Source organism: Rhincodon typus, chromosome 13 (genome assembly GCF_021869965.1).
Source record: "Rhincodon typus isolate 14 chromosome 13, sRhiTyp1.1, whole genome shotgun sequence".
Lineage (NCBI taxonomy): Eukaryota > Metazoa > Chordata > Chondrichthyes > Orectolobiformes > Rhincodontidae > Rhincodon > Rhincodon typus.
Window position 1 is genome coordinate 52,663,559 of NC_063344.1, and position 25,000 is coordinate 52,688,558.

Sequence of the window (25,000 nt, forward strand, 5' to 3'; positions counted from 1 at the left end):
TCCTATGGACACAGGCACAGGCATACCCACTGTACAGTGTTCTTGGCGAACAGGATTCCTATATGTTTCAATGTGTAAACCAGTCAGCTGTGCATGAAGAGCTGGAGGATGAGTCTCGTCGCCTGTGTGATGTTAGACCTTTCCTTCCTGTTTTAAAGCTTGTAGCCAGGAACTGCAACAGATCTGAAAAACTACTGGATTCAAAAATTGGTGTACTTATTGGGAAAGGTAGGTCAGTCATTTGTTTTGCGTGAGCAATGTTTTGTGGCTTGCCCTTCTGCTGCCAACAGTGTCATCTGATAAGATCTATCAACTGACCCAAAATGAAAACTGATTTCACTTTATTGGGTTTACCTTATCAGTTTATTTGATTGACTTTATTCAACATTGGCATTATGGCAGTTATACTGAATTTGGCCAGTACAAGTTAAATAATTGTTCAGTAACTATGCGTGAGTCCTATCACCGTTCAATAAATATGATTTGGGCCTAATTTATGTCTTAAGCATTTAAAATCCTTCAGTCTCTCCAAATGGACTGACTAAGCACTAGGTAAAGCATTCTTTGCATTGCTTTAGCTTGTAAACTATTTTAACCTCCAATATGGTGAAAATTGCCATAATCAATTTTAATGTCTACTCACAAACATGAGTTTTCCAGTCCAGTTTGGCAGTGGGTGGGAGTTAGCAAAAGAATATGGGTTTCCTGAGCGGTCCTAAGGATTTGATGGCAGTCTGAGTTTTCAACTTCAGCATAAAAACAGTTGACAATGTATTGACGTTCATTATACACCACATGCAATTAATTCCATTTGAAGTTAGTTGAGAGCAAGAGTTGGCATTTACTGATCATATGACGCACTCCATTATGCAAACATGTTAAACAGCAGTTTCAGTTACCATTAGTTTCAGTCAGTTTGCTCAAGTGTTTGATTTATAATTGTTTAGGACACATTGGTCCCAATCTGGGAAGGGAAGAATTTTGTATTTTGACTGCAATTTATTTTCAGGATGTCTGACGCATGTCCATTACCCACTGACTCTAGAGTCCATGTAGACACACACAACCCATACACACATGTCTATGCTAACATCAACCTCACCGCTGCTGTAGCCTATTTATATGGAGAGATCTTGCGATGTATCACTTAACTAGAAGGTTTGGCTGACAATGCAAATTGTTAATCATTGCTCTGTGTCTTTTCCTTTTTTCATTTACGTAAACAGAACTGTCATTTCTAGGCTGTTGTCTCCCATGATTCTCAGCAAAATCTCAGTGCACTGTGGGAAGAGACACCAGAAGGCCTAGAAAAAGACTGCAAATGATATGTTGGACTGTTGTTTTCTCAGAAAATATAGAGTAAAGAATAGGTAGCATTTCCTTTTCTGCACTGCTCTTTACCCAAGTCTGGGGTCTAAGTCACCATTTGATAACGTGGAATCCTAAACTTGGGAGCAGAACAATTTGACTGTCTGGCAGAGGCATTTTAAGTATTTAAACTGACCAAAAACAAAACAAGATTCTGATTGTACTGATGTGATAGCCTAATAGTTGTTGTTGGGATCTAGGTCTCCATGAGTTTGATGCACTAACAGACCCTGAGGTTAAAGAATTCCGCAGCAAAATGCGTAAAATCAATGAGGAGAATATGTTGAAACGTCAAGGGCTCTCCTGGATGGACTGGTTGCAGCATAACTTTCCTCCCGAAGTTGAATCCGCTGGCTTTAATAATACTGAAGACAAACTGCACAAAGACAATTTCCTCGTAGCTATCCGGTTCGAGTCTTGTCAGGTACGTGCACTAAACTCTTTAACCACCCTTTTGACCACTTCAGGGCCTCATCTTGCCCGCGTTGGGATTTATCCAGGTGGAATTAATGCAGGCAGGCCTGTTGCCTTTTTGACGTGCATGATCGGTGAAACTGGGTTCTCAGTCCATCACCTCCAGGGATTCCTTTGATCAAAGACATTCGGTGCCTCATTGTGGGGCTGGCGGATGGTAAAGAGGGGCCCAGTAAGAGCCATTCCATCTACCCCCCCCCCCCCCCCCCCCCCCCCCCGCCGTGCCCCTCCACTTCATGAAATACCCCTATCCCTGTGTTACTTGCTGGTTACATGCGACTCCAGGATGGTGCTGCTAAGTCCAAATGCAGCGAGTTTCTCAAACTGACTGTCACCTCTGCCCTTAGGCTCTTGATTCGGGGGAAGCCCTTCTGTGGCCATGGCATTGCCTATTTGGCTTGGGGTTCAGTAGATCTTACCGAGAAAACTCAGCGCACGCCTTTCTCCATGTTGCCACAGCAAGATTCTTATGATATCATGATGTAAAATATGCAGATGTAATAAAACGACTTGGTTTCATCTTTAGGAAAGTCATGAACTTCCACCCTTGCACTATTCACTGTTGAAATTTGTGTGAGCTGTATGTCCTATTTGTGGCAGCATCAATGAATAGTGCAACTCACTAAACTGTATGGATCAGAATGGAACAATCTACATTTGGGGTGCACAGTTTCTTTTCTTATTTTGCACATTTTTCACCACATAATGCCTCTAATTTTGATTGCAGAGTGTATTCACAAAGCAATTTTGCACATGTACAGCTGTCTCTTGTGTGTACCAGTACTGTGGTACTGTGGAATCTGCTGTACACTGTGTAAACAGGGCAAATAGTATTGAGTCACAGAGTCATACAACATGGAAACAGACCCTTTGGCCCAACCAGTCCATACCGAACATAATCCAAAACTAGTCCCACCTGCTTGCTCCTGGCCAATAACTCTCCAAATCTTTCCTATTCATGTACTTATCTAAATATCTTTTAAACATTGTAATTGGACATGCATCGACCACTTCCTCAGGAAGTTAATTGCACACATGAACCACCCTCTGTTTAAAAAAAAAAATTGGCCCAAGTCTTTTTTAAAATCTTTCTCCTCTCACCTTAAAAATGTGTTCTTTTGTCTTGAAATCCCCCATCCTAGGGAAAAGACAACTACCATCAACTCTATCTATACATCTCATTATTTTATAAACTTCTACCAGGTCACCTCTCACCCTCATATGTTATTGTGAAAAAAGTCCCAGCCTATCCAGCCTTTCTTTATAACTCAAACGTTCCATACCCAGCAACATTCTGTAAAATCTCTTCTGAACCCTCTCCAGCTTAATAATATCCTTGCTTTGACTGGGCGACTAGAACTGGACACTGTATTCCAGAAGAAGCCTCACCAATGTCCTGTACAACCTCAACAGGACATCCCAGCTCCTATAGTCAAAGAACTGAGCAATGAAGGCAAGCGTGCTAAATGCCTTTTTAACCACCCTGTCTGTATGTGACACAAACTTCAAAGAATTATGTACCTGCACCCCTAGGTCCCTCTCTTCTACAACACTACCCAAGGCCTTACATTATTGTATAAGGTGAAACAGAATCCCTTCTGTATGAGAAGGCTGTTCTGTCTAATGCAAATTCAACTTAAGGCCCTTCGGGTAAATTCGAGTGATATCAAATTTTGCTGCAACCCATGTGATTGCAATGTGGCATTCAAAGATATTGACCTAAGCTTATTTGAAATTTTGAGAAAATTCTTTTTTATTTAAGTTAGATTTTAAACTGATCTTAGGAGCTGGTTTGCCTTTGTTCAACTTTTTACTCCGGGTGAATGATAATTAATTGAGTTCATGAAACTTAGGTTGTGTTAAGTAGAGGAGTGAAAACTTCAGCTTGCTTCCTGCTCTAGATACGGTCATTGTCCAGATAGCTCTGCATTGTATTTTGCTCAAGCTTATTTCTTTGGTTACCACTAATTCCATAGTAAAGCATTCCTGTTCTGTCAGAAAGATAGCAACACTTTGCATAGAAGTTTTTTTTCATGAAACCTTTCAATTTCTGCAATCTAGCTTGTTCTCAAGTTTTTTTTTAAATTGACTCCTGACACCGGTTCTAATTTCTTCAGAAGAGTTGTTGTCTTTGGCAGGGAGAGAGTCAATATCAGTGTGGCTTCTGGAGAACCGATAAATACTGTTACTGGCTGAATAACATTTATTCAGGAAATATAAATCTGACATTCTTCCAAAGTTGAGAAGTGGTAGGGCAGAAAAACTAACATTATTGTGTTCCGATGAAGGAAAAGTGGGTTCTTATCTACTCAAGCAAAGTCCAATTTTGCATAAACAATGTCTTGGATATTTGCCCCATATTCTGTTTCTTCTCTCCAAGCTTGGAATGTAGATTTCTGAATTATTTTACCCATCCTACTTTAAATAAAACTGGACCTGGCATTGCTTGACTTGTGTTATTGCTGACTCCAGCATCGACAGTTCTTACTATCTCATTGCTTGACTTGTTCTTTGTTTCCTGCATTTCAAAAAAAATCATTAGATTCCAATTTAGCTTGCTGTTCATCGACCTTTCATCTGCCTTTTCACTCTTAGACTTTTACTTGTTGAAAATGACTGTCCTCGTTTCTGAGATAACAAGGTGTAGAGCTGGATGAACACAGCAGGCCAAACAGCATCAGAGGAGCAGGAAAGCTGACGTTTCGGGTCTGGACCCTTCTTCAGAAATGGGGGAGGGGAAGGGGATTTGGAAATAAATAGGGAGAGAGGGGGAGACGGATAGAAGATGGATAAAGGAGAAGATAGGTGGAGAGGAGACAGACAGGTCAAAGAGGCAGGGGTGGAGCCAGTAAAGGTGAGTGTAGGTGAGGAGTTAGGGAGCGGATAGGTCAGTCCAGGGAGGACGGACAGGTCAAAGGGGTGGGATGATGCTAGTAGGTAGGAGATGGGGCTGGGGCTTGAGGTGGGAGGAGGGGATAGGTGGGAGGAAGGACAGGTTCGGGAGGCAGGGACAAGCTGGGCTGGTTTTGGGATGCGGTTGGGGGAGGGGAGATTTTGAAGCTTTCCTGCTCCTCTGGTGCTGCTTGGCCTGCTGTGTTCATCCAGCTCTACACCTTGTTATCTCAGATTGTCCAGCATCTACAGTTCCTACTATCTCTGTCCTTGTTTCTGCTCAGGTTGTGCACATTATTCTACCAGAATTGAAAGCCCGCTGCCTTCAATGGGAGAAGGACCTTTTGATGTAACAAAGTTTAAACAATGGGAGGGGAAGTATAAACCCAGCAATTACTGTCTTAACGGTTTGAGGTTGATCGTGGGAAAGCATGTAGAAATAATAATTCCCCAGAGAATATGCACTTACTTAGCTAAGTATTGATTAATGGACGAGAGCTGGTGTGGATGTGATATGGGTTGTCTCCTCCATCTCTACTCCTGTAAATGTACATATGAAATGTTAGTAATTCAGATCAGGCATTTGCAATGTATGCGGAAAATGATTCAATCAAAGGATCCAACCTCTTGCCACGGTGGTGCATGTTTATACTGATTTATGGTCAAGTTATGTTTGACTCAATTGATTGAGATGATAGAGTGTATGAGACCTGTGCATTTGATGTTGTCCACATGGACTTACAAAAATACAAATATGTTTTTATTAAAAATACATTTGGTAAGGTACCACAGACTAGGCCTGGTTGAAAAATTGAAACCCTTGCTATAAAGGAATAGTAACATGGATGTAAAATTGACAAGGGAAAGAAAAGAAAATTGTAAATCGTGTTCCATGAAGACATGCAATGGAGTTTGTCAAGCTTCACACTAAGGCCACTACTATACTTAATATACGTTGATCTAAATTAATGGCTTTAGACTAATGGGTACAGAATGTAATTTCTAAGTTTGCAGATGGCACACAACTTGGAAGAGTAGTAAACAATGATAAATATAGTAATTGACCTCAAGGAGGTACAGCCATGCTGGTGGAATGGGGAGATAGATGGGATAAGATGAAGTTCAGTGCAAAATATGAGGGGACACAATTTGGTAGAAAGAATATGACAAGAAAATAGAAACTATTGGTAAGAAAAGAGAGAGACATATGAATGCCGTACAAAACTCTTTATTGGCTCATCCTTCTAATTTCAAAACAGTAATAAATAGCATGAGATGTCTGGGCTATATTTTAAAGAAAAAAGGCAGAATGAAAGCAAAGGAGTGATGCTAAACCTAAATAAAGCACAGGTTTACCCCAAGTTGAAGCATTGTGTCTAAATTTCTAACCTATATTTTGCAAAAGAGAAGTAAAGGCTTTGAAGAAGATGCAGAAGAAAATTACTAACATTGTCTCAAAGGTGATCGCAAGAACTGCAGATGTTGGAGTTAGAGTCAGTACTGTGTGGAGCCTGCGGAACACAGCAGGTCAGGCAATATCAGAGAAGCAGGAGAGTCAACGTTTCGGATCGGAACCATTCATTAGCCCTGCTGAAGGGTCCCGACCTGAAACATCGACTCTCCTACTCGTCTGATGCTGCCTGGCCTACTGTGCTCCTCCAGCTCCACACTGTATTGTCTCAAGGGTGTGGGATTACATTCACATGGATAGGCTTGGGAAGCTGAGGTTGTGCAGAGCAGAGACAGTAAGTTGTCTTAGCTTCCTAAGTCATAAAGGGTAGGATTGTGTAAATAAAGAGGAATGTTCTTAGTGGCTGAAATGTTAATATTGGAAGAGCATGGATTTGAAAGTGATTGGTGAAAGAAGCAGAGGTGACATGAGGGGAAGAACGTTTTCCTTACCTGGACTGCTGACTGAGCTGTAACCTCAAAGGTACAGCCCAGCCCCAATTCCTCTTGCTCAACTGATGGCCATTCCCATGAAATTGGTGAATGCTATAGCTGAGAATGCGACTGTCCTCATCCGTTGTCGACCTGCTTAGATCACCAGCAATATCACTGCATGGTAGGTAATGAGGAGCATCTGAATGCCTAGATCAGTTGTTAGGTCTTTTTTTACTAATTCAACTGAGATGAAGAATGAGTAAGTAAGTGGGGATATGTGATGATTAGGATGTGAAATGCACTATCTGACAATAGGGTAGGTACAAATTCAACAGTAGCCTTCAAAAGGGAATTAAACAAGTACTTGACATGCATCACAGGGAAATGGTGAAAGAGGGATATGTACTGGATTAGTTTTCACAACTTGATAAGCCTTGACCTTTGCTGTAATACGCTGAGCCAATTTTCTGAATAATTATCATTCAAAGATTTGATTTAAGCTGATGTTAAGCAGTGACTTTTTGTGTCTCTTTTCTGTGGTAATTTTTTTAAAAGACAGTTTTGTTTTAAATGAGTGCAGCTGGTGTTAGTGGAATCGTTAATTGGGTTAGTATTTGATACAATCTTCCATTCCCAGAAGTAGTTACAATGATACTGTAAAGTAAGGCTGCGGTCTTAGAAATCTCAGTCTGCTGACCATCACTGTACAGCTGCAGGTTTGAAAAACAAGTCAAATTTTTGGCTCTAAGAGAATGACCTACTTTTCCTCCATTTCTTTTGTGTAAACAAAATGTATTTTAAAGTGAACGTGGAGCAAGCTTTTTCCACCAATGTCCCTTAACATTTCTTTAACCTTGATTGCTTATTTTGCTGCAGCGCTACAGGTACAGCCCAGCCTTTGGTTTCTTGCTCAAGCTAATGTTATTTGTATGTTCACAGTAGACGTTGGAATTGAGGGCATTGCTGTCCTCATCTGCAGTTTACAGTTCGCTTGCAAGCCCTAGAGCAGGAACCCTAGACATCCAAATTTTGGGATTATTTGTTAGCTTTAGTAGTCTATTAGATGCTGAAAAACCATGCTGAAGTAATGTATCCCACATGTCTATGGTGTGGGGATGAACAGTGAATGGAAGGCTAGTGAAAAGAAAATGCCAACATAAAAAGAAAGTCCTTTTACAGTGGAATCAAGGTAATAGGATGGCATAGACAGAAGAAGATTATCTTTGCTTCTCTACAGTCATGGTCACAAACTGTTTGGTATTTTAAACTTTTCTTTTCCATTATAAACCAATGTTTGAAGGCAATAAGCATTGCATGTCTTGTGTCTTACAAGACCTGTTTTTTTCAATGCAGATTCAGAACGGTTAGTTCTCTCTCTCCTTGCAGGACATCTTCAATTTCCAGGTATCTCCAAACTTGAATCCCCTTCACTTAAATGAGCTTGCCATTCGGAAACAGCTGACCAACCATGGGAAAGAGAATGAGGAGTTCAATCCCAGAGATTTTGTGCTGCGCATAAGTGGAAAGCAGGAATACCTGTTTGGCGAGCAGCCACTGATTCAATTCCGGGTACGTTGCAAGAACTTGCGTCAAATACAACAGGTAGTTTTGTAAAATGTGAAGCAATTTATTTGCCTGCCTCTTCTGTACTTGACATGTAAATACTACCTTGTGAGGTGGGCAAAGGAGAAAGGGAAGGAAGTGCAGAGAAAAATCTCTGATATTTAAACTTTTTGGAGCTTAACATTTGTGTAATGTGCATAACAGTTTTAGATAAAACATGTATGTTACATGAAGACGATCTGCCAAACTGTATTTGTGTAAAGGAAACTGCAATCTTTGTACTTCAGATTCTTGGGTTTCTTAAAATATCTTTTCATTACCTGGGCCTTAATTTTCACATGATCTATGCCCAGAACACCTTACCAGTTTTTATCATTTGTGGCACTTACTGGAAAAATGCTAGTTTTTGACTGTTTTTAAGGCATTTCCAAATGCTTGCACTGAAAGATTGTATACAAGTTGTTGAAATATCTCTTTCCTTTCTGCCTAACAACATTACTGACGGGGGAAAAAAATAAGTAGGTCAGAAAATGCTTGGTATTTGCTAAAGGATTTAAACAGTCTTGTTGAGTATTTGTTCCACAGAAGTAATGGTTTTGCCCCTGTTTTCTAGTTGGTTAGTAAATAATGTAGCTCAAAAATCAAATGGACAGTTTGTAACAAAACCTGGTAAGCAGATAGGATAAGACTCCATGGAAAAACAAATTAGCTTTTGTTGTGCCCGTTGTGGCCTCCTCTACATCGGGGAAACCAAGCAGAGGCTTGGGGACCACTTTGCAGAACACCTACGCTCGGTTCGCAACAAACAACTGCACCTCCCAGTCACGAACCATTTCAACTCCTCCTCTCACTCCTTAGACGACATGTCCATCCTGGGCCTCCTGCAGTGCCACAACGATGCCATCCGAAGGTTGCAGGAACAGCATCTCATATTTCGCTTGGGAAACCTGCAGCCCAATGGTATCAATGTGGACTTCACAAGCTTCAAAATCTCCCCTCCCCCAACCGCATCCCAAAACCAGCCCAACTTGTCCCCGCCTCCCTAACCTGTCCTCCCACCTATCCACTCCTCCCACCTCAAGCCCCACCCCCATCTCCTACCTACTAACCTCATCCTGCCTCCTTGACCTGTCCGTCCTCCCTGGACTGACCTATCCCCTCCCTAACTCCCCACCTACACTCACCTTTGCTGGCTCCAACCCTGCCTCTTTGACCTGTCTGTCTCCTCTCCACCTATCTTCTCCTTTATCCATCTTCTATCCGCCTCCACCTCTCTCCCTATTGATTTCGGAATCCCCTTCCCCTCCCCCATTTCTGAAGAAGGGCCTAGACCCGAAACGTCAGATTTCCTGCTCCCCTGATGCTGCCTGGCCTGCTGTGTTCATCCAGCTCTACTAATTGTTATCTTAGCTTTTGAAGAAGTGGATTTGGATCATGAATTTCTTTGAAAAGATCTGTTAACATTGAGTGAAAGGGAATATTGATACACTTTTCACAATGTTATGGGTCATATTATTTAGAACAAAGTATGATTGACTGTTTCAACTGTGATGAGGGAATTTGTTGTGGTTGTCAAAACATAAGCAGAGTTTTCAGAACAGATTGTTGGATATGATTTATCATGAAGCCTCCTCCGTGAGATATAAGCTGCCAGAAAAGAAAAGACAGCAGATTATCAAACAGACATGGAGAAGACTGAAGGAAGAGCTGAGTAATTGTAATAACATTGAGTTTCCTGTATCTCTTACCACCACATACTCTGTTGCTCTGTTGTTAGGTGAACCCCTTCTTGGATTCGGTATTTAAACCTCTCACAGGTGATGGAGTTTCTTCTGTTTTTATCTAGTTACTTGACTGATATTGAATGAACATATAACAGATATAATTCCTGCAACTGTGTTTGTCCTGAATTGTCAGACGATCCAGGGACTTCCACATCCTGCAAGATTGTTACAAAATGCATGGCCTTTATCACAGCATTGTAACTTTTTATCTAAGTAGTGTTGCATAAAATGTAGAAACGTGATATGAAGTAATATACTTACTTTAAACACACCTACAAATTATAGAAAATTATAGAACCACTACTAAAATACACTCGTTATAGAATGTAGAGGAGAAGAAGCTTTCCCTTTAGAGCAAATTAACTTAAGAACAGATTTCTGCTGCAGTATTGCTATTATTAACTTCCTGTGTGTTGCTACACCCAATAGCTTCTGATGGTCAGTCAGTGACCCTCTTTCTAGTGTAAGTTGTTGACCGAAATCGGGTATATTAAAACGATTCCTGCTTTTCAGATACCAGATAATTTTAATTGCGGTCTTCAGATCCTCTCAAAACTAGGTTTATATAGTCACATGTACCAGTAATTACAGTCCAATGACTTAATTGCTGACGGCATTACCCAGCTGGCACGAAGATTGTTTACAAATGTAGACCTTCAATGACTACAGGGACACCAGCGCACAATGTGAATAGTGCAGTTATTGCAGTCAGGCTTCTCTGGGAGGAGGGGCTCGTTTACACCTGCTAGCAAAATGGGAATAGTTTAGATTTACATTTAAAAGAACAACCAGCAGGAGCCAATAGGACTCAATAAAATATAGGCTTCCAGGAGTCTAGTGGCAGCAATTGCAGCGTACTAGCACGTCTAATTTGATCAGTACTTATATGCTGTTGCTACACTTAAAATGAGATATTTTCATAACAAAGTCTATTTTTGTAACATTCCCAGGGTTCTTCACAGAAGCATCATAAAACATTATGACTCACACACATGAGAAGTTTTAAGAAGTTTTTAGATAGTCTAGTAAAGGAGGAAAAGAGACACAGAGAAGTGTATGGAGAGTACCCAGTGTAACTGAAAATGCAATCACCAAGGCAGAAAGAATAAAATAAGGGATACTCGAGCCCAAAATTAGATGTGTGCACTTATTTTGTTGGGCTAGAGGACAGTAAAAATAGGGTTGGACTGAGTCTGTGGAAGAATTTGAAAATGAGAATAAGAATTTGAAAATCTGGACATCACCTGACCAGGAGCCAGTGCAAGACATTGAGCACTGCTGTGATAGGTGACAGGATTTAGTGCAAGTGAAGACATGAGTGGATGAGTTTTGGGCATGGTTACATTTAGAGGGTAGAACATTGGACAACAGCCAGCAGCGCATTGGAATAGAGATAGTAGGAACTGCAGATGCTGGAGAATCTGACACAACAAGGTGCAGAGCTGGATGAACACAGCAGGCCAAGCAGCATCCCCGAAATGTCAAACCGCCTCCCTAACCTGTACTTCCTCCCACCTATCCCCTCCTCCCACCTCAAGCCCCACCCCCATCTCCTACCTACTAACCTCATCCCGCCCCCTTGACCTGTCCGTCCTCCCTGGACTGACCTATCTCCTCCCTACCTCCCCACCTACACTCACCTTTACTGGCTCCATCCCTGCCTCTTTGACCTGACTGTTTCCTCTCCACCTATCTTCTCCTCTATCCATCTTTTTTCCGCCTCCCCACCTCTCCCTATTTATTTCAGAACCCTCTTCCCCTCCCCCATTTCTGATGAAGGGTCTAGGCCCGAAACATCAAAAGCCTTCCTGCTGCTCTGATGCTGCTTGGCCTGCTGTGTTCATCCAGCTCTGCACCTTGTTGTCTCAGACCATTGGAATAGTCGAGTCTAGAGGTAAGAGGACTTGGGTTAGAGTGTCAACAATAGAAGAGCTAAGATAGGATTGAAGTTGGACAATGATTCACATGTGAAAATAGGCAGTCTTTTTGTGATGGCACACATTTGTTGGGAATCTTCTTTTGGAGTCAAATATGAAACCAAGATTGCAAACAAACTGCACTTGGTCCTCATGCACCACAGTGATTTTCAGGAGTGAAATCACGACTTGAAGTGAAATGACTTTAAGTGAAAAATGGGTTTCGTTAGGAATTAATGTTCAAGTTAGAGCTGGGTTCCTTGGTACGTTTTCCTGCCCATGTACAATTTGAAATACTGTAACATATATTATAAATATATATATTGGCACTTTGCAGTCCTAGCTGACATACCTTACAAAAAAAGCCTGATTTTAATGGATAAGCAAAAAAAATCCACGTTTATTTGAACAAGTATACAAGGACTGAACACAAGTTCTGAATTTGTTACAAAGGGTGCAGCTCTGAACCAATGCTATTCAATGCTGTAATTTACATTAGTGATTACATAAATGTTTGTATGATTTTGGTGCTCATGACATTCCCTAGCTGTTCCCCTTTTGCCCTTGAAATGCTTGTTTAATTGACATTATAATAAAAAATAGCTGAATACATGCCATGAGATTGATGGTATATCCTCTGATGTAGATTCCTATGCATAAAGCTTAGACTATTTTAACTCATGGACCTTCATTTAAAGTATCTTTGGTGCTTCCTTCCAGAAGCCAGCAGGGCTGACATGGACCCATTAGCCTACCTGTTGGTGGCCAATGGCTTCTTATCTTCAGTCTCTAGTCAGCAGAGATTGAAGATTGCCAATTCGGTCCTGACATCAGATGACTCTGACAGGAGATGGCATTCTGATACACAGTGCATAATGTAAGAAATACCAATGTAACTCAAAGAAAGAAGCTTGCAAGAAAAAAACATGATTCAAGTGAAACAACATTTAAGCAAGGCTATGTCAAATGAGGAATACTCTTTAGTTAGTCTCAAAGTCGTCAGGGAGGAGGCTGGATTCAGTATCTAGGGAATGGTGTATGAAATGAGGTCTGGTAGCATTGGCTACAGTCTTCCCAAGTATTTATTCAACCCGAGTTTCTGTTCGTCCAGTTCTGAATGTTGGTGAGCAGACTGATAGTTAGCAACAGTGGAGATATTGAGAAGTAATATGAGGTAGAACATGGTATTGTCACAGTACACTGAGAACTGACGTTAATTTTATTGATCCTATCATTTACCAAGTTTTGAAATATTGTACATTTCCCTTTTACCTGTTACAATTACTTGAACCTATTCATTTAATTATTAATCCATTGATCTTATGGTGTACCAAGCTTTATTGTAATCAATCCTCCTTTTAAATTTCCATTTGTAAATTTCTTATTTTCAAACTATTTTTGTTGCTGCACTGTCTGCATGGCTTGTATTTTTGAATGTGTTTCTGAATGTGGTTATCAAGATGCTATTGTGTGGTTTAAGTGTTCCTTTAGATAAGAACAAGGTATCCCATGTAATCCTTGATTTCTATACCTTTTTAAGTATATAAGAAATTGCGTGTCAAAAGGAATCCACCCTCAGCTGACTCTAGTTGACTGCAGGACAATTAAGGAGATGTGTGATCGTGAAATGTCAGCTATTGGTATCGCCTTGCATCGGAAATCATCCACTCCTCCTCTTCCTTTGCCACCCAAGAGACGGACCATTTCTGTAAGAGATTATGTTGTTAGCATTTGTCTTGATTTAGTATCTATCATTTTAAATAATGCATCTTAAATTTGCATGTTTAGTCAAATATACAATGGTAAGGTTTCAAGCATGTCTACTTCAGGTTTATGTTGTGTTCACTGTTGTTTGCTGGATTGCAGTGGGAATAGTAATTGGCTCTTTATGCTTTAAGTTTGGGTGGAATTTTACTTGATCTGGTGACCTTGGTTATAAGCTGGACTTGAATTCAGATGAATAGTGAACAACTGGGTTGCCCATGGAAGTATAATCTACAAAAAATCTAATGGCATGTGAAGGGGCAGAAGGGGAAGAACAATTGGTTAAAAATTGAGCGTGGTATAATTTGCTCAAATATACTTGTCTTGGAAATATTAATTATAAAATTGTTTGTTTCAAGAAAACATAGTGACCAGGAGATCTGGTAAAAGTCTCCCTACCTCCCAATTAGTCAGTTGGTAGCAGTCTTGCACCTATATCTGAAGACCTGATCTGAAATATCTAAAGCTCCATGCTAAAAAGTGCTATGCTTTTTAAAGGTGCCTTCTTTCAAAGAGACGTCGAGCTGCCTTTTGAAGTAGATAAAATACATCACATGGCAGTATTTTGAAGAAGAGCAGAGTTCTCCTTGGAGTCTTGACCAATGTTTATTCCTCATCTAACACCCAAGCACAGATAGTATGATGGTAATTGCATTGCTTTTTATAGGGCATTCAAAGTTACATTGTTAGAGGTGAGGCACGTTAGGCCAACACTGAAGTTGCTTATAGATACTAGATGAATGCAATTATTTTTAAATGATAGTTTCCTTACCTGGTGTAGAATGGTAATGCTTTCGACAGGTGCTGTGATAGTTAAATGAAAATGTGTTTTTTTTTCTAAAGTGTGCATTTCACTGAGAACCTATGGTTTCCATTGTCTGTCAATGAAATTATACTTGCTGTCTTGTACATTCTACATCAGTGAATATAGGATTATGAGTGGAAGGAAATGTCTGAAAATAGATTTGCTGTGCTCTATTCTAATGACAGAAAAGCAAGTAATTGTCCCATTGTGTCTAGAATTAACTGTTGAATGCTCAACACTGATCTTGATGCAAATTGGTCTGCTTCTATGCTTTAGTATTTTTAAAAAAATTCTGAACATTTATTTTTTGAAGGTGAATTAAAATCCATATTTAACCATTTGGAATATTAATACATCTTCAGAAATTCCATGTATATCTCACCAGTCATTATCTTTCTTCATTGTTCCCAATAAATACAACTGAATTTAACTAAAAATGACCCCTGCAGTAATTCTCTGACATTCCATGTGTTATTTATGACTTCCTTGTTAACAGCAGAGTCATGCAAACACTTTGCCAGCTGTGCTTTTTTAATGCTTCCTAGAAACAGCTTTATAGCATATTTACTATATATAACTAACAGCCTGAAGCTGAAATAGGCATAAAATAACTAGGATAAATTATATGACTTAAAAATGCACCACTCCTTTAGTTCGCAATGGTTTACTGTAATTTAATCACGTCAGTAGTATTTTGCTTTAGTGTAGCTACTTTGGTTGGAAACCATGGTGTATCATTAAAGTTTTGCCCAGCACCTGACTTCTTAAATTGAAAATTCAGGCTGCAAACAGATACAACTTAATGCATTTTTTAAAAAAGATAATTTCTAGTCAATCTGTTCAGATGGTTTTACGCACAATGTTGTCTTTGATACCATGCTTAACGATTACTATTCAAATATCAAAACAAAGTCATTTATTTGTTTATTTTTTATACCTTGTTTACTAGCAAATGGCAGGTAACGTTTGGGATATAAATAGTCCTTTCAAGATTGTTCTCACTCGTGGGATCAAAATAAATGCAGATGAAGCACTACGGGTAAGTATCATAAATAACACTTTTAATTTGAGTGATAAAAATGTGCGTTCTCCAGTAAAATTCTAAGACGAATCGGAGGGAATCTGTCCATAAATTTGTGTTCGTTGAAGTTTTGAGGTGGCCAAGGAGGTTTTTGTGTCACCTGATTTGCCTGCAAATGTGATCCACGTTTTTTTTTAAACTGTTAAAAACAGTAAAGCAGTAAATGTGTGAAAAACATCTTACTTTTCATGTCTTTTCATGGCCTGACTTTGTAATGGGCATTAAAAAATGTCCGGAGTTCGCTTCAGAAAAGCTTGGTATTCTTACTCTGCTTAGTGTTCTGTCTTCAGAGTCATCAGACTCATAGAGATGTACAACAAGGAAACAGACTCTTTGGTCCAACATGTCCATGCTGACCAAGTATCCAGAATAAATCTAGTCCCATTTACCAGCATTTAGCCCATATCCCTCATAAACCCTTCCTATTCATATACCCGTCCAGGTACCTTCTAAATGTTGTAATTGTGCCAGCCTTCACCCTTTCCCCTGGTAGCTCATTCCATATACGCATCGCTCTCTGCGTGAAAACATTGCCCCTCAGGTCTCTCTTTAAATCTTTCCCCTCTCACCTTAAACCTATGTCCTCTAGTTTTGGACTCTCTTGGTCCAGGGAAAAGACCTGTCTATTTACCCTATCCATGGCCCTCATGATTTTATAAACCTCTATAAGGTCACTCCTCAGCCTCTGACACTCCAGGGAAAATAGCTCCAGCCTATTCAGTCTCTTCCCATAGGTCAAACCCTCCAACCCTGGCAACATCCTTGTAAATCTTTTCTGAATCCTTTCAAGTTTCACTACATCTTTCCTATAGCAGGGAGACCAGGATCAAACACAGTATTCCAGAAGTGGCCTAACCATTGTCCTGTGCAGCTGCAACATAACCTCCTAACTCAATGCACTGACCAATAAAGGCAAGCGTACCAAATGCTTTCTTCGCTATCCTATCTACCTGTGACTTTACTTTCACAGAAGAAAGAACTTGCACTTTGAGGTCTCCTTGTTCAGCAACACTTCCCAGGACCTTACCATTAAGTGTATAAGTCCTGCCCTGATTTGCCTTTCCAAAATGCAGCACCTCACATTCATCTAAATTAAACTCCATCTGCCACTCCTTGGCTCGTTGGCACATCCAATCAAGATCCCATTGTACTGCAAGGTAACCTTCTTTGCTGTTCACTATCCCTCCAATTTTGGTGTCATCTGCAAACTTACTAACCATACTTCCATTGTTCACATCCAAATCATTTATATAAATGACGAAAAGCAGTGAACCCAGCCCTGATCCTTGTGGCACACCGCTGGTCACAGCCTCAGTCTGAAAAGCAACCCTCCACCACCACCCTCTGTCTTCTACCTTCAAGTCAGTTCTGGATCCAAATAGCTATTTCTCCCTGAATTCCATGTGATCTAACCATGTTAACCAGTCTACCATGAGGAACCTTGTCAAATGCTTTACTGAAGCCTGTATAAATCAGATCCACCATTCTGTCTTCATCAATCCTCTTTGTTACTTCTTCAAAAATCTCAATTAAGTGGTGAGACATGATTTCCATGCACAAAGCCATGTTGTGTATCCCTAATCATTCCTTGCCTTTCCAAATACAAGTAAATCCTGTTGCTCAGGATTCCCTGCAACAACTTGCCCACCACTGATGTCAGGCCCACTGGTCTATAGTTCCCTGGCTTTTCCAGACCACCTTTCTTAAATAGTGGCACTGCATTAGCCAACCTCCAGTCCTCCGGCACCTCATCTGCGGCCATCGATGATTCTAATATCTCAGCAAGAGGCCCAGCAATCACTTCCCTAGCTTCACACAGAGTTCTAGGGTACACCTGATCAGATCCCAGGGATTTATCCACCTTTATGCATTTTAAGCCCTCCAGTGCCGCCATCTCTGCAATATGGACGTTTTTCAAGATGCCGCTGTTTATTTCTTCACGTTCTATTTCTTCCATATCCTTCTCCACAGTAAACACTGATGCAAAATACTTATTTGGTTTCTTCCCCTATCTCCTGCGGTTCCACACACAGGCAGTCTTGCTGATGTTTAAGGGGCCCTATTGTCTCCCTAGTTACCCTTTCTTCCTTCATGTATTTGTAGAATCCCTTTGGATTCTCCTTAACCCTATTTGCCAAAGCTATCTCATGTTCCCTTTTTGCCTTCCTGATTTCCCTCTTAGGTATACTCCTACTGCCTTTGTACTCTTCTAAGGATTTTTGATCTCTGTTGTCTATACCTGGCATATCTTACTTCTTTTTCTTGACCAAAACCTCAATTCCTCTAGTCATTCAGTGTTCCCTATGCCTACCAGCCTTGCCCTTCACCCAAACAGGAATGTACTGTCCCTGGACACTCGTCGTCTCATTTTTTTTGAAGCCTTCCATTTTCCAACCGTTCATTTACCTGTGAACATCTGCCACCAATCAGCTTTTGAAAGTTCTTGCCCGATACTGTTGAAATTGGTCTTCCTCCAATTAAAAATTTTAACTTTTAGATCCAGTCTATCCTGTTCCATCACTATTTTAAAATGGATAGAATTATGAATGTGACACAATCTGCCATGTTGTCAATGCGGCCAAACGCATTTTGTACACAGTGACTGTGTACAGCCTCACAATGTTTAAAAAGACAACAATACATTACAGCTCATATTCTTCAATGTTCAAAATTAGCTTACTATAACTGATCAGGGAGATATATCTGCTCTTCATTCTATTCTAAGAAATAGTGCCTCAAATAATCTAGAAGTAGTGCATAGGTGCACTCTCAGATGAGTTGCAACACTTGCTGCTAATGCATAGTAGTAGTTTTCTTTGCACTAACACAAATTGTGTAATGTAATTAGTTCAAAGTCACACAAAGCATGTCACAACTCCAAATGATAACCCCGACAGAAATACAATTGCAATCTCATAGAAAGTTCTCGGGTCACCTTTGGATTCTTATTTTACTATTTGTACGAGGCAACGTGACCGTTCAACCTCTGTCTGTATTTCAGTTTAAGTAGTATTCTGACTTTAGTGAGCAAATATTTGTTCCTCCCCTTGAGAGAGAGAGGGAGACCAGAGCCATTAGTGCAACCTGGTCCAGTTGATCTGCATTTCCATTCTGCTTCTATCTATTCTTTGCTCTCTTTGAATATTTATTTCTGTTTTCTGTCTGTAATGCCTCTCGCTCTCTTTTACTGTTTGCCCTCTTCCAGAATGTCAACATATCTCATTCCTTCCCATGTCTCAAATGCTACTGTGCCTGTTGAGGGAAAGCCAGCTGGACTCTACTTCCCTAGCTGTGGCTAAAGTGCCATGGTTTGTGGCTGAACCATCTCTGGCTAAAGGTTCCAAGGTCATTAACCTGAGTAGTAGTCACTTTCCACCAACTTTGCTGAAGTCATTTGGGAGAACAGAAATAGCTGAGTTAGTAAAATTGCTTTAATAGAGTATGGTTTGACTCTTGGGTATAAAATTAACTCAAGGCAATTATTGTATTTGTCATTGTATGATTTGAAAGAGAATGGTCAAGGGTGTGGCAAACAAAGTAAATGGAGAGGGAAAATGTGCAATTGTCCATTTTTGGCAAGTAGAACTAAAAATAATGATATTATTATAAGCGATGAGAGATTGTAGATCTCCAAGATGAAATGGACAAATTGACTTGTGAGGAAATGTTGTAATGACTAGGCTTGTGTCTTCTGGTGTTTAGAAGAGTAGAGGTGATGGGATCAAAATGTACAAAATCCTGAAGAGTCTTGACAGAGGAGATGTGGAGAGGGTGCTTCCTCTTATGAGGGAGTCTTGAACTGGAGATGACTTTTTTATTTATTAACAAAGTATTGTTTTAAATCTGAGTTGAGACAAGATTTTATTTCCAAAAGCGGGTTGAGCCTTCAGATGTTTCTCCTGAAAAGCTGATTAAACAGAATTTAGACCGATTCCTAGTCAACAGAAGGTGAGAGGTTATCAGGGATAGATGGGAATGTATATTTAATTTATAGTCCGATCAGCCATGAGGTGAAAGGTGAGGCCAATTTGAAGGGCTTCCTCCTGCTTCTTTATTTGTATGACACTTTTGCCTGGGATGTCTTTATACCGAAGCTTCTGAATCCATATTGACAAGCCATATATATAAAAATTGTGTTGGTTACAATGGCCTTGATTTTGCAATCATAGAATCCTTATAGTACAGAAGGAAGCCATTTGGCCCATTGAGTTCGTATTAATCCTCTAAAGGACATCCCACCCAGACTAAGCCCCCTACCTTATCCTGTAACCCCACATTTCCCGTGGTTAATCTACCTGGCCTACACGTTCCTGAACGCTGCAGCCAATTTCACTATGGCCAATCCACCTAACCTGCACATCTTAGGACGGTGGGCGGAAACTGGAGCACCCAGAAGAAACACATGCAGACACAGGGAGAATGTGCAGGTGGAATCTGAACAGTCACCAGAAGCTGGAATCGAACACAGGTCCCTGGCACTGTGAGGCAGCAGTGCTAACCACTGAGCTACCGTGCTGGTCAATAGTGAACAAATGATACTTGCCATCCATTACACTTACAGCTGCATACAAACATTTAGAGGGTTTTGGATGGCAATGTACAGTGATTAGAGAGCTGCTTCAGCTCTGTGCCCTTTGCTGGGAATCTGTTTCAACAACTTTCCTCTTCAGTCAACCAAACTGAAGAGCCATTAACTAACAATGTGGAATCCAAGTTTGAATATTTACTTCAGTGGACAAGAAATGGGTTGAAAGACAGGTAAAGAAGAGGGAAAGGCAAAATTATGTAATGCTTCCAAGGTAGTCTGAAGTAAATTTTGAGCTCTTTCCAGCTCTTCAGTTTTGAATGGGAGATTTAAAATTCACCTTCCCCACCCCACCCCATGCCCAAGTCTCAACGAAACTGCATGTTCTTCCAGTTTGGGGAAGACTTAAAGAAAGTCTCTTCCGCAGCTACACTGGCCCTATCCCCCACCTCTTCCTCTGTTATACCGATGACTGTATCGGTGCCACCTCATGCTCCCATGAAGAGCTCGAACAGTTCATCCACTTTACTAACACCTTCGACCCCAAACTTAAGTTCACCTGGACCATCTCCAATACCCCTCTCTCCTTCCTGCACCTCTCTGTTTCCATCTCTGGCAACCACCTGGAAACTGATATCTATTTCAACCCCACCGACTCCCACAGATACCTAGAATACACCTCCTCTCACCCACCTTCATGCAATGAATGTCATCCCCTATTTCCAATTCCTTTGCCTCCGCCGCATCTGCTCCTGAGATGAGGCATTCCACTCCCGGACATCCCAGATGTCCTCGCTTTTTAAAGGACCGCAACTTCCCCTCCGTAGTGGTCGAAAACTCCCTTGACCGCATCTCTCGCATTTCCCGCAACTCATCCCTCACACCCCCTCCCTGCAACAACAACAAAGACAGAATCCCCCTCGTCCTCGCGTACCAACGCATCATCCTCTGACACTTCCGCCATCTGCAATCTGACCCCACTACCAAGGACATTTTTCCCTCTCCACCCTTATCCACTGCTCCCTCCGTGACTCCCCCATCTGCTCCACACTCCCCACTAGCCCCACCACCCCGGCACTTTTCCCTGCAACCACAGGAAGTGCTACACCTGCCCCTGCACTCCCCCCGTCCCAGGCCCCTAGAAAACCTTCCACATCAAACAGATGCTCACCTGCACATCTGCTAATGTGGTATATTGTATCAGCTGTTCCCGATGTGGCCTCCTCTACATCGGGGAAACCAAGCGGAGGCTTGGAGACCGCTTTGTGGAACACCTATACTTGGTTCGTGACAAACGACTACACCTCCCAGTCGCGAACCATTTCAACTCCCCCTCCCACTCCTTAGACGACATGTCCATCCTGGGCCTCCTGCAGTACCACAACGATGCCACCCAAAGTCTGGAAGAACAGCATCTCATACTTCACTTAGGAACCCTGCGGCCCAATGGTCTGATTGTGGACTTCACAAGCTTCAAAATCTCCCCACCCCCAACCTCATCCCAAGACCAGCCCAGCTCATCCCTGCCTAATTGACCTGTCTGTTTTTTTTCTCCCACCTATCTGCTCCTCCCACCTCACTGACCAAACCCCACCCCGACTTCCTACCTACTAGCCTCCTCCCCACCTCCTTGATCTGTCTGTCTTCTCTCCACCTATCTGCTCCTCTATTCACCTTCCATCATCACCTCCCCCTCAGTCTATTTATTTCAGAGCCCCCTACCCCTCCCCCATTTCTGAAGAAGGGTCGAGACCCGAAACGTCAGCTTTCCTGCTCCCCTGATGCTGCCTGGCCTGCTGTGTTCATCCAGCTCTACTAATTGTTATCTCAGACCCCAGCATAGGCAGTTCCTACTATCTCTTAAAGAAAGACCTGATTTCATTTGGAACCCTTTATGATCATGGGACATTTCAAAATGTGATCGAGAAGAACTCCTTTTGGCACATTATTGGTGTTCGTCCCATTAGATTACGAAAGAAAAATAACACAATGTGGATTGAATCATTGTGTGTTGTGGAAAGGGATTGAACAAAGAGATCTTGAAATGCAGTTTCATTGTTCCTTGAAAGTGGAGTCCCAGGTAGATAGGATAGTGAAGATGGTGTTTGGCATGCTTGCCTTTATTGGCCAGTGCATTGAGTGACGGAGTTGGGAGGTAATGTTGTGGCTGTACAGGACATTGGTTAGGCCATTTTTGGAATACTGTGTGCAATTCTGGTCTCCTTGCTTTAGGAAGGATGTTGTGAAACTAGAAAGGGTTCAGAAAAGATTTACAAGGATGTTGTCAGGGTTGGAGGGTTTGAGCTATAGGGAGAGGCTAAATAGGTTAGGGCTGTTTTTCCTGGAGCGTCAGAGGCTGTGGGGTGACCTTAAAGAGGTTTATAAAATCATGAGGAGCATGGATAAGGTAAATAGACAAGGTCTTTTCCCGGGGTAGGGTGTCAAAAACTAGAGGGTATAGGTTTAAGGTGAGAGGGGAAAGATTTAAAAGGGTCCTAAGGGGCAATGTTTTCATGCAGAGGGTGGTGCGTATGTGGAATGAGCTGCCAGAGGAAGTGATAGAGGCTGGTACAATTACAACATTCAAAAGGCTTCTGGATGGGTATATGACTAGGAAGGGTTTAGAAAGATAGGGACCAAATGCTGGCAAATGGGACTCGATTTATCTGGAATATCGGGTTGGCATGGGCAAGTTGGACCGAAGGATTTGCTTTCGTGCTGTATATCTCTCTGACTCTGACTCTGTGACTGATTCTAATTCTGGAACACCTGTTTTACAGGGAAAAAGAATGAGGATCTGTACGAATTCACCAAACATAGCAAGTATGTGGCTGCTGTTTGGTTGAGTTTATCTGCTATACAGACCTGGCAAGTTAGGTTTATGTTATTGTAGTGATTTATATGTGAAGAAAATCTCATTGGTCATGAACTTGTAAAAAGATTTCACATGAACCATCTCATGAAATTGTACTGTAATTCTGAAACAGCTCTTTACATTTTGTCACAGTCCAGATATTAATCATGGGTTTTTTGTTCTTTAGGTTCAGGTCAGGGCTGGGATTTTCCATGGAACTGAACTCCTTTGTAAACCTGTTGTAAGCAACGAGATTTCTGGGAAAAATGACCTTGTATGGAATGAGACACTGGACTTTGAGATAAATGTCTGTGATCTGCCAAGAATGTCCCGACTCTGTTTTGCTGTGTATGGAGTGATGGATAAAGTGAAGAAACAGAAATCAACAAAGAATGTGACCAAATACCAGACCATTCGGAAAGCGGGAAAAGTGGTTAGTTTCTACACTTTGTCTATGCCTTAGTAGCCTTGCTAAGTCTACATTCTGATAGCAACCGTAGGATCTGTGTAAGTGGTTTCATTTTGTAAAGGCAGTGCAGTTAATTTGCAATTATAGCCTGGAAGCTCAACTGGCACTTAAACATCCAGACTGTTGAGCCTCTCTGCTACTTTCCTTCTTAAAGGCATTCCTTATAACTTGCGTCTTTGCCAAATTACTAATCGCCTGTCCTAATATCTAATGTGGTCTAATGTCAAATTTTGTTTGATGTGCCTGTTTGAAAAAAAAGCCTGGTGATGGTTGACTGCATTAAAGGCATGACATAAATGCACCTTATTTATGTTATTGATGCCAGAATAAAATGTTCTGAGGACTTTGAGAAGAAAGAATCTTAATCTGTTTCTTTTAGGAATCAGCTCAATCTGTTATACCTTGCATACTCTTAAAAAGGTTACATTGATGCGAAGCTTCATACCAATGACACTGTGTGAATGTGTTCCTAATTGTGATGCAAAATAGTTTTAATTCTGTTGCTTATAATCACATAAGCTATGATTTTGCAAGGCAGGAGTTGTTTGTCTTGAACATGTGCTGTGTGGCTTGAGAGAGTAATGGGGGCCTGTAATTTTAATTTGTGGTTGGGTTTGCTTTTCTCCTTCACATTTACTCCGTTTGCTGCAACAAAAACAAAGTCGCTGGAAAAGCTCAGCATGACTGAGGAAGGGTCACCGGACCCAAAACGTTAACTCGTGTTTTTTTTCTTCATAGATGCTGCCAGACCTGCTGAGCTTTTCCAGCAACTTTGTTTTTGTTCCTGATTCACAGCATCTGCAGTTCTTTCAGTTTTTACTCCATTTGCTCGTCACGAGTTGGCCAAGCCTCCATCTAGTGGATAAACAATGTCATACCAGGTGTTGATCAAAAAATTCCACTCTCACTGAAGGAGTGCATCCTTGATAAATTGCGCTTGGACTCCCAAATTCCATGTTCTGTCAGATCTCCCATTTGCCTCTGGTTGTCTTGTTAGCCGGAAGACAGAATTAAACATGTTGTTGCCTCAGATCCAGCATGGGAATGGATGATTGTACCGAATGAGCAAGACCAACATCTTTTAGCATCAACTTTTTATTGTTCCTCAGAGGGTAATCAATGCATGGACTAGACTTTTGGGTCACAATCGCACCCTTCCTTCCTCAGTAACCTCAGGTTTCTGGTATGTGTTTTCATAATTTAACCCTCTAAGTTGTAGTATGCGCCAGTGAATCCACTCCATAGCCCTCCGAGGCCAGAAAGTGTTCTATACTGTTGAAGCACAAGCACCCTTGCACTGTTGCCCCCCCCCCCAAACAATCAATCCCACTCCCATTTCCTTACAGCTGTAACAAGAACTGCATATTTTGGCTATAAAGAACTTTAACAAGCCCTAAGATTGTAAAAGGCATGAGATAAATGCAAATCCTTCCTTCACCATTAGCACTATCCAATTGCATGGGTGAACACAATGATATTTGACTTCAGAGGACAGCTGAAGAGTGGTGACCTATCACTGCACTGCTGGTCGTCATTTCCTGGTAAGTGTTCTCTTGGGTACACCTTGTTCTAAGTGAATTCAAAAAGATAATTGTTACATTTTCAGAATTTCTTTTCCATA

The 25,000-nt window shown here is 41.2% G+C and overlaps 1 protein-coding gene across 1 annotated transcript in view; it reads left to right on the forward strand.

Moving 5' to 3' along the window:
- Positions 1 to 5: 5 nt before the first annotated feature.
- The window catches only part of LOC125484635 (phosphatidylinositol 4,5-bisphosphate 3-kinase catalytic subunit beta isoform-like), a gene marked incomplete at its 5' end in the record, with an annotated part of 26,673 nt that continues 1,678 nt past the window's right edge, over positions 6 to 25,000 (forward strand). The window contains 7 exons of the mRNA XM_048604119.1: positions 6 to 228; positions 1,569 to 1,792; positions 8,005 to 8,187; positions 13,422 to 13,589; positions 15,400 to 15,489; positions 23,098 to 23,343; positions 24,824 to 24,920. Coding sequence (XP_048460076.1) covers positions 6 to 228; positions 1,569 to 1,792; positions 8,005 to 8,187; positions 13,422 to 13,589; positions 15,400 to 15,489; positions 23,098 to 23,343; positions 24,824 to 24,920 — 1,231 coding nt within the window. The remainder of the gene's footprint in view (positions 229 to 1,568; positions 1,793 to 8,004; positions 8,188 to 13,421; positions 13,590 to 15,399; positions 15,490 to 23,097; positions 23,344 to 24,823; positions 24,921 to 25,000) is intronic.